The sequence below is a fragment of the Leptonychotes weddellii genome, chromosome 12 (assembly GCF_054177405.1).
Source record: "Leptonychotes weddellii isolate Sample4059 chromosome 12, ASM5417740v2, whole genome shotgun sequence".
NCBI classification, from domain to species: Eukaryota; Metazoa; Chordata; class Mammalia; order Carnivora; family Phocidae; genus Leptonychotes; species Leptonychotes weddellii.
Window position 1 is genome coordinate 76,926,089 of NC_138380.1, and position 10,696 is coordinate 76,936,784.

Consider the following 10,696-nt stretch of genomic DNA (forward strand, 5'->3'; position numbering starts at 1 on the left):
ATAGTTTAGATAGAGTTTTTCTCTGTCCCAAGTAGCACCTGCTTGCCTATTAGGCAGAGGCGCACTCTAAACCCTAAGAGTGGCGGTGGTTTTTAGGCCTTAGAGGGTTGGGGGTGGAGATGGGAAACTAAGATCTTTGTGGGGAAGCTGTGGCTTATTGCCAGTACGAACGCCCAGGGCCTCCTGGCTTTGTCCTTTTGACGTTTTACATTTTTCCTTTCTTTGTACTGATTGAAACAGTGAACATGTTCAATAGTCCTTTTCACCATCACTCCTGAATTTTCTGGCTTAAAGTAATATCTTTTTAAAAATTTTCAAGAGATTGAAACATTTTTGTTCAGTGAGAGATTAAGTTGAAAATAAAGGCTTCTTAAGTGATAGTTTTAAATCATATTAACTAAGACATGACAGAAGGATTTACCTGTTTCCGGTGGGAAATCAAGCTTACTGTTGACTGTTCAGGCCATTTCATCAGAGGACACATCTAGGGATGGTAAGGGAAATTTCTAGTGTGAACAAAAAGGTACAGTGGTGAGAAGCTGAGCTCTCTGGGGAGAGAAAATGCTAGACATGGGCAGAGTTTGTAGCAATAAGGCAAGGGAGGAAAAGGAGGAGAATGTTGCAAATTGGGAGGCACAGGGAATTTCACTACCAACTAGAAGGCCCTTTAGGCAGATACGAATTTGAGGAATACTTGTAATGTGATATAATACAATAATGTTAGTGTTATTCTTGGATGTAAATATGGGAACATAAATGGAAAACCATTCTCTCTAAAATTGGAAATAAATGGTTATTTATCCATACTGGAAAAGAATCGTAATAGCAGTAATGTATATATTTGAAGATGGTTTCAAATTCTGTATGAATGATTAACAGTATGAATTCTTTTTAATTTTCTATATGAACTTTTTCTTTTTCCCACTATTAAGTACTAGAGGGATTTTCAGACAAAATGTTTTTTTTTTCTTAGATAAATCTCTGTCCACTCAAAGAAAATGACCTGAGTCCACTGTTAAGAAAATTATAAGGGTGCCTGGGTGGCTCAGTCGATTGAACGTCCAACTCTTGGTTTTGGCTCGGGTGGTGATCCTTAGGGTCGTAGGATAGAGCCCTGTGTTGGGCTCCGTGGTTGGCAGGGAATCTGCTTGGAGAGTCTTTCCCTCTGCCTCTCCCCTCACTTACATGTGTGCATGCTCTCTCTCTCTTGCTCGCTCTCTCTCAAATGAATAAATAAATCTTAAAAAAAAAAAGAAAGAAATATAATTGACCACAATTATAGAAGTAGTTAATGACCTTTATAATTTTCTTTAGCAAAACATAAATTGTGTCAGTAGTTTTAGGTTCTTAAAAATCCACAAATATGTGAAGGTAAATAAAGGTTGAATTCTTATTTTATAAACATGATTGATAAATTTGGGGTTTTATTTTGGAAGAATCTCTTAAAATAAGAGAAAATGTATACATTTGTTAGGTTACCATATTTTGATCTGTTGTAGTATGGAAAAACATGGACTTTAGAAGTAGATTTGATTGTGAATTTTGGTCCTACCACCTATGAGCTGTGTGACTCTGATCAAATTAGCCTCTCTGAGTTTGCATTTTTACACATAAAATGGATACCACTTAAACACACAAGGTTGTGAAGATATTAAATAACGTTGTACTAATAGCCTACTGTTGACCAGAGGCCTTAACCAATAATACAAGCTGTCAATTAACACATATTTTCTATGTTATATATATTAAATACTGTATTATTATAATAAAGTAAGCAAGAGAAAAGAAATGTTAAGAAAATCATAAGGAAGAGAAAATAGATGTATAGTATGGTACTGTATATTTGTGCAAAAAAATCCACTTATGAGTGGACTCAACAGTTCAAACCTGTGTTGTTCAAGGGTCAACGGTCTAAAGTACAGCCCAATGAATGATAGTTATTCAATAAACTATCCTTCTCTTTCCTCTTCCGGTTTATTATCTATAATATAAAACTAGTAAGCCACTATGTTTTAACCTTAATTGTGAAGGAAATAATTCATTTCATATATTCCTTTATTTCTTTCAATATCTCTATTAAGACTTTGGAAGAAAGATATAAATTACGTCTCTACTGCTCTCAACATTGTGTTAATGTTTGAAGACAATCTTGAGTATAGCAGTAACTAGTCAACATCTGTTTATTGAGTACCTACTCTCTATCAGGAACTTGATGAAGTCTGATTTACCGATTATTTTTATTGTTATTGATTTCTGTGTCCTGAGAAATCTTTGTTCTGCCTTCAATCATAAAGCTGTTCTCTTGTTTTCCTCTAGCACCTTTACAATTTTTGCTTTCACCTTTGATCTATCTCTAATTTTTTGTGTTTAGTGTGAGTTAGGAATCAAGATTTTTTTCCCCATATGGATGTTCTAGTTATTACATCACCATTTGTTGAAAAATCTTTCATTCTCCAATGTATTATTTCAGCATCTTTGTCTAGAATCAAGTGACTATATAAGTTAATAGATATTTTATTATTGTATTAATACTTTCTGTTTTATCTGGTTTTACATTTGGTAAGTGGTATTTTCAAGAAATTTGTCTATTTTATCAAATTGTCAAATTTGTTCACATAATGTTGTGCAAAGTATTCCCTTATACTCCTTTTTATGCCTATAGGTTGTATAGGGATTTCTTTTTTTTTTTTTTAAGGTTTTATTTATTTATTTGACAGAGAGAGACACAGCGAGAGAGGGAACACAAGCAGAGGGAGTGGGAGAGGGAGAAGCAGGCCTCCCGCCGAGCAGGGAGCCCGACGCGGGGCTCGATCCCAGGACCCTGGGACCATGACCTGAGCCGAAGGCAGACGCTTAACGACTGAGCCACCCAGGCACCCTCTATAGGGATACTTCTTTCCTCTTCATTCCTGATATTGATACTTGTATTCTCTTTTTCTTGATTAATACAGCTAGACTTTATAATTTTGCTAATCGTTTCAAAGAACCAACTTTTCACTTAGTATCTCTATTGTTCTAATGTATTGATTAATTTCTTCTCTTTATTATGTTCTTTTATTTACTTTGAGTTTCCTTGCTCTTCTTTTTCTAGCTTCTTCAGGTAAAACATTAGGTCATTGATTGTAGACTTTTTTTTTTTATTTGGGGGATTTTCTTTGTTAATATTAGCATTTAAATTACAAGTCTGTTAAAAGCAGTGTATTCCCCACATTTTGAAATGTTGCAATTTTTTTTCTTCTATAATTTGGCTATTGTAAATAATGCTTCAGTAAACATAGGGGTGCATATATACCTTTTAATTAGTGTTTTTTAATTAAGTTTTTATTCTAATTCCAGTGTAGTTAACATGTAGTGTTAAATTAGTTTCACCTGTACAATATAGTGATTTAACAATTTCATACATCACCCAGTACTCATCATGACAAGGGCCCTCCTTAATTTCCATGACCTATTTCACCCATACCTCCACAGACCTCCCCTCTGGTAACCATCAGTTTGTTCTCTATAATGAAGAGTCTATTTCTTGGTTTGTCTCTTTTTTTTTTTTTTCTTTACATAGGTCCATGTATGGATCCAACATAGATCCATCCTTGTTGCAAGTGGCAAGATTTCTTTAATAAGTTTTATGTGTACAATATAGTGATTCAGTAATTCCATATATTACTAAGTGCTCATCATGGCAAGTGTACTCTTAATTACCTTCACCTATTTCACCCATCCCTCCACCTATCTCCCCTCTTGTTAGCATCAGTTTGTTCTGTATAGTTAAGAGTCTGTTTTTACATGTCTTTTTTCTTTGTTTCATTTTTTTTTTTTTGTCTAAATTCCACATATGAGTGAAATCATCTGCTATTTGTCTTTCTCTGACTGACTTATCTCACTTAGCATAATACTCTCTAGCTCCAGCCATGTTGTTGCAAATGGTAAGATTTCATTCTTTTTTATGGTTGGATAATATTCTATTGTATACCATATCTTCTTTATCCATCCGTCGATGGACATTTGGGTTGCTTCCATAATTTAGCTACTGTAAATAATGCTGCACTAAACACGGGGATGTGTAGTGTGTATATATCCCTTAGAATTAGTGTTTTCATATTCTTTGGGTAAATACCGACTAGTGTGATTGATGGATCATATAGTAGCTCTATTTTTAATTTTTTGAGGAACCTCTGCACTGTCTTCCACAGTGCCTGCACCAGTTTGCATTCCCACTGACAGTGCAAGAGAGTTCCTTTTTCTCTATATCCTCACCATTACTTGTTGTCTCTTGTGTTTTTTATTTTAGCCATTCTGACAGGTATGAGGTGATTATCTCATTGTGCTTTTGATTTGCATTTTCCTGATAATGATGTTGAGCATCTTTTCATGTGTCCGGTGGCCATCTGGATGTCTTGTTTGAAGAAGTGTCTGTTCATGTCTTCTGCCCATTTTTAATGGACAGAAGAATGGATTATTTGTGTTTTTGGTGTTGAATTGTAGAAGTTCTCTATATATTTTGGATACTAACTCTTTATTGGGTAAGTCATTTGCAAATATCTTCTCCCATTCAGTAGGTTGCCATTTAGTTTTATTGGTTGTTTCCTTTGCTGTGCAGAAGCTTTTTATTTTGATGTAGTCCCAATAGTTTAATTTTTTATTATTTCCCTTGCCTCAGGAGACATATCTACAAAAATGTTGCTACAGCTGACATGAGAGAAATTATTGCCTGTGCTCCCTTCTAGGATTTTCATGGTTTCAGGTCTTACATTTAGGTCTTTCATTCATTTGGAATTTGTTTTTGTGTTTGGTGTAAGAAAGTGGTCCGATTTCATTCTTTTGCATGTAGCTGTCCTGTTTTCTCAACACCATTTACTGAAGAGACTGTATTTTTCCCATCGGATATTCTTTCTAGTTTTGTTGAAGATTAATTGGCCGTATAATTGTGGGTTTATTTCTGGGCTTTCTATTCTGTTCCATTGATCTATGTGTCTGTTTTTGTGCCAGTACCATACTATTTGATTACTACAGATTTGTAATATAACTTAAAGTCTAGAATTGTGATACCTGAAGTTTTGCTTTTCTTTTTAAAGACTGTTTGGCTTTACTAGGGGTCTTTTGTGGTTCCATACATATTTTAGGATTGTTTGTTCTAGTTCTATGAAATGTTGCATTTTTAAAAATCATCCTTTAGAGGATTTTTAATTTTACTTTTCATTTCTTCTTTGATCCATAGAAGTCTGTTATTGAATTTTCATATATTTAAGATTTTTATAGATCTCTTATTTTATTGATTTCTAATTAAATTCCATTCTGGTCAGAGAAAATACTTTGTGTGATTTCAGGGTTGTTGTTGTTGTTTTTACATTCATTGCAATTTATTTTATCACCCAGCATATGGTTTTATCTTGTAAATTTTCATATTACATGCCTTTGAAATGAGTATATAATATAATAAATTATTTTTGTTGTTTAGTTCTATCAGTTGCTGAGAGAGAAGTGTCAAATTTTTCAATGAATTCTGTCAGCTTTCATTTAGCTTTTTAATCCCTGTTATTTATGATATTCATATTCATGATTGTTATGGTTTCCTGATGAATTAACCCTTTTGTCATTATAAAATGCCCTGCTTTATCTCAAGTAATACTCTCTGTCCTGAATTAACTTCATCTAATGATAAAAACACTCTTCCCTTCTTATGCTTAATATTAGTAATAATAAAAGCACTCTTGCCTTCTTATGCTTAATGTTAGCATGGTATATTTTTCTATTCATTTACTCTCAATCTATATGTTTAAAAAGCATCTTTTGTAAACAACATGGTTGGCACTTACTTTTTAAAGTTCATTTTGCAAAATCTTTGTCTTTTAATTGGAGGGTGTAGTCCATTAACATTTAATATAATTATTGATATGGTTGGATATGGATATACCACTTTATTTTATTTTGTCTCTTCTATTTTTTTTTTTTCTTCTTTTTGCATTAATTCAGTGTATTTCAGAATTCATTTTAATTTTCCTTTTGACTTTTTAGCTATACCTTTTTGCATTACTTTTTAGCAGTTTCTAGTGATTTCAGTATAGAAACTTAACTTTTCACAGTCTATTTAGAATTAATATTATGCCACTTCATATTATGTCAAATAGATTCATTTACCTACTCCTGTCCTTTGTAGTATAGGTTGTCTTAACACCAACATAAATTATAAATCCTTTAATATACTGATATGATTTTTGCTTTATATTATCACATATAATATCATGTATCTTTTTTAAAGATTTTATTTATCTATTTGTCAGAGAGACAGCACAGCAGGGGGAGCAGCAGGCAGAGGAAGAAGCAGACTCCCTGTTGAGCAAGGAGCCCAATGCAGGACTTTTTTTTTTTTCTTAAGATTTTATTTATTTGACAGAGAGAGGCACAGTGAGAGGGGGACACAAGCAGGGGAGTGGTAAAGGGAGAAGCAGGCTTCCCTCTGAGCAGAGAGCCCAATGCGGGGCTTGATCCCAGGACTCTGGGATCATGACCTGAGCCAAAGGCAGACACTTAATGACTGAGCCACCCAGGCGTGCCCCCCCCCCCCGCCCAATGCAGGACTTTATTCCAGGACCCTGAGATCATGACCTGAGTTGAAGGCAGATGCTTAACCAACTGAGCCACCCAGGCGTCCCTATCACATGTATCTTAAAGAATTTAAGAGGGAAAATAATTTTTTTCCTAGTATTCTATTTCCTAGATATATTTACCATTTCCAGTATTCTTCATTTCTTCCTGAAGATAAGAGTTTACTACTGGTATCATTTCCTTAGCATTTGTTATAGTCTAGGTCTGCTAACAACGAATTCTCTTAGTTTTCTTTAATCTAAAAATGTCTTTATTTTTGCCTTCTTGGGTTTGCTTGTTGTTTGTTTTTCTTAGAGAGGGAGGGGCTGAAGGAGAAGGAGAGAGAGAATCTTAAGAGGCTCCATGGCTAGCATGGAGCTCAACGCAGAGCTTGATCTCACAACCCTGAGATCATGACCTGATTCAAAGTCAAGAGTCAGGGGGCACCCAGGTGGCTCAGTCGGTTAAGCGTCTGCCTTCAGCTGGAATCATGATCCCAGGGTCCTGGGATCGAGCCGGTGTCGGGCTCCCTGCTCAGCGGGAAGCCTGCTTCTCCCTCTCCCGCTCCCCCTGCTTGTGTTCCCTCTCTTGCTGTCTCTCTGTCAAATAAATAAATAAATAAAAATTAAAAAAAAAAAAAACAACACAAAGTCAAGAGTCAGAGGCTTAACCAACTGAGCCACCCAAGTGCCCTATTTTGTCTTCTTTTTGAAGGATATTATCACTGGGTACATAATTCTCAGTTGGCTGATTTTTTTTTTAAGTATAAATAAAATATAAATCCAGATAAAAGACAAGTAACAAACTAGAAAGTTATCTGATACATATCCATACACACACATACGGGTGTGTGTGTATGCGTTTATGACAAATGAAAATAAAAGGAACACTCAGTGACAACATGGACAAACATGAACAAGCAGTTCACAAGAGAAATAACCAGTACACATATATAATATTGTTCCTTTTTTTTTTTAAAGATTTTATTTATTTGACAGCAGCAGAGGGAGAGGGAGAAGCAGACTCCCCGCTGAGCAGGGAGCCCAACGCGGGGCTCAATCCCAGGGTTCTGGGATCATGACCTGAGCCAAAGACAGACACTTGACCGACGGAGCCACCTAGGCACCCCTTGACATTTTATTAAACGAAAAAAACAAAATAAAACATTGTACTGTTATTTCATATGTGTACACTTATAGTGAGTATTAAATCAGAAAAGGTAAGGAGGGAAAAGAGGAGAGGGCAGAGCACAGCAAAAATTATCCAAAACTTAAATTGAATTCAAAGTTGTTTGGGTCCTGTTATAGGTTTTTTACTTTGAATATATCTGGACCTAAAAGTTACTGATATGTGGAAATACATCCCATTTCTGCTGACACCCGGAGCAGGAGATATCATACAATTTTTCAAGAGCCCACTTGTGCTCCTTTATAAGCAAACAAACACTGCTAATTTTTTGTTTAATAGGAACATACAGCTTAGGAGGTTAAACATACAAAAATGTGGCGACATAATCTAAGCAAGTCCGCAAAGTCCTAGTTATATACTTGATAATGTGCTATTTCTCACTTTAATAAATCTGGTGGAAGCATCTCCATTACCCCTAGAAAATAGTGAGCAGTCAGGGTCAGTGAAAAGTTAGAACTGCCCTAAGACAACTTTTTTCATTTCTATAAGCAAGAATTTAATATCTATCTGTATACTACTAAGGCCTTAGGAAAAGAACTAATTTCAGTAAATTGGTAAATCTCTTTGTCTTAAACAGAATTAAATTTTACTTTTTGGAGGGGGGAGAGCGGGGGAGAGCTTATTTCCTCAAAACAAGATGTTTTGCTCTAGGAGTCTGCAGACTTTGTCTGTAAAGAGCCAGATATTAAGTATTTTTGTCTCTGGGCCACACAGTCTGTCTCTACTATGCAACTCTCTCATTTTAACACAAAGCAGTCATTGACAGTACACAAACAAATGGATGTGTCTATGTTTCAGTAAAACTTCATTAATAAAAATAGGAGGGTGGCTGTAGTTTGCCATCCCTGCTATAGAGCCTAAAAACCATTGTTGTCATGAGTCTGGTGAAATTTTGGATATGATGCCTTAATCCCAAAGGCGATAAGCATAATGTTCATTTGAAGTTTCTTAATGCTTGGCTTGTGTTTTTCATAAAAGGTTTGCCGGAGAAAGTTGAAGGCTACTCTGCCATGATAACCTAATTAAAGTCTACTGAGTAACTTGGATTTTGAGGAATTGAGATTAGCAAAAGCAAATTAGTTATAAAGAAATAAAAAGTGATTTGTAGGAATTTGAGAGGAAATTTATTAGAATAGCAGAGGCTTCAAAATATTGGAAGGGTGTTGAGAAAAAGTTATATAATATTATCAAGTTTAGAATATTAGAATCATCACTTGAGATGATTTAGGTATTATTCTATCTGATTTCAAGAAAATTTTTCCCATGATTCTTTTATTAAGAAGAATATTTATAATTCAGGTAAAAGGAGTTTAGATAATATAATTGATCAGGTTCTTAAGTAATCTCATCAGTCATTTGGATGTTGTATACACATTATAATCTACCTCCCCAAACCCTGTTCTTCCTAATTTCCGTAACACTCTCTCTCAGAAGCTGAGTGCTATAAAAAATTTGATTGTGTATATCAAAACCATGATTTTCCTTGGACTCATATTTTAAAAAATAATGTCTTTTTTCTGGAATTACCAGATCATCCATTTAAAATGAGTCAACAGGGGCACCTGGGTAGCTCAGTCAGTTGGGCACCTGACTCTTGGTTCTGGCTCAGGTCATGATCTCATGGGTCATGCAATAGAGGCCCCCGTTGGATCTGCCCTCAGTGTGGAGTCTGGTTGAAGATTCTCAACCTCTGCCTCTCCCACAGCTCATGAGTGTGCTCTCTCTCTCTCTCTCTCAAATAATTAAATAAATCTTTAAAAATAAAATAAAATGAGACAACAGTAGAAAGCAAAGCTTGGTAATAGATAACAGTAGGATTGGATTACTAATAGAGTTGCTTACCTAGCTTTACTTTCTCTGCCCTATGTTGCCTCTTCTGGAAGGCACTGCCAGAAGCTATGTACTGCTAATTTTATCTTTAAAAAAAGAATATCTTCATGTTTGGAGCAGAAGGTGGGGTGGCTTGCCTTGTGTGTCCCTCGTAAGCCCAGCCTCCTAATATTCCCTCCCTAATACAGAATACCTAGGCAGGATACTTAGAAAACTTTACTTAAAATGACCTTACAGTTCTGCATTTGCAAATGCTTTATGTCCTGTTTGTGAAATTGGTTCCTTGTTCTTGTAATTAGTGTAGTTTTGGAAGTGTAGGAATTAAGTTGCAGAAATGAAGAAATATCTTTTGTGTTGCTGTTCCTTACTATCTACATGTTGAAACAAAGTAAAATGGTAAAAATTCAGAAGAACTTTCTGAACATGTTTGACTGATTTAAAAGAATTCTCCCTTTATCTGAAAGTTTAGAATTCTAACCTTTCAAGTAGTTGTTATTCTCTGCTGTTAGCTAAATGTATATTACAAATATCTCAGTTTTTCATTGTATGTAGTGATTAGCTAGTAGTTAACATCAGTTTTTTCTCTATTGTATGTATGATTTTCGAGGATAACTCAGTGGTCTCTATGAGACCAACCAGATCCTTGTCCAAAATTGATTTTTTTTTATTTTATTATGTTAATCACCATACATTACATCATTAGTTTTTGATGTAGTATTCCATGATTCACTGTTTGCATGGAACACCCAGTGCTCCATTCAGTATGTGCCCTCTTTAATACCCATCACCAGGCTAACCCATCCCCCCACCCCCCTCCCCTCTAGAACCCTCAGTTTGTTTTTCAGAGTCCATAGTCTCTCATGGTTCGTCTCCCTCTCCAATTTCCCCCCTTCATGTTTCCCTTCCTACTGTCTTCTTTTTTTTTTAAATATAATATATTATTTGTTTCACAGGTACAGGTCTGTGATTCAACAGTCTTACACAATTCACAACGCTCACCATAGCACATACCCTCCCCAATGTGCATCACCCAGCCACCCCATCCCTCCCACCCCCCACCACTCCAGCAACCCTGTTTGTTTCCTGAGATTAAGAA

General features: G+C 35.4%; 1 protein-coding gene across 7 annotated transcripts in view; it reads left to right on the forward strand.

The window, feature by feature from the left end:
* FAM185A (family with sequence similarity 185 member A) overlaps positions 1-10,696 on the forward strand; it is a 64,788-nt gene that overhangs the window by 29,128 nt on the left and 24,964 nt on the right. The window contains exon 6 of one of the 7 annotated variants that reach the window (XM_081800656.1): positions 2,718-5,768. The exons of the other annotated variants lie outside the window; for them this stretch is intronic. Within the exon in view, the coding sequence (XP_081656782.1) occupies positions 2,718-2,833 (116 nt within the window). The 3' untranslated portion in view covers positions 2,834-5,768. Of the gene's footprint in view, positions 1-2,717; positions 5,769-10,696 lie in introns of those variants that run through there. 7 annotated transcript variants of the gene reach the window in all.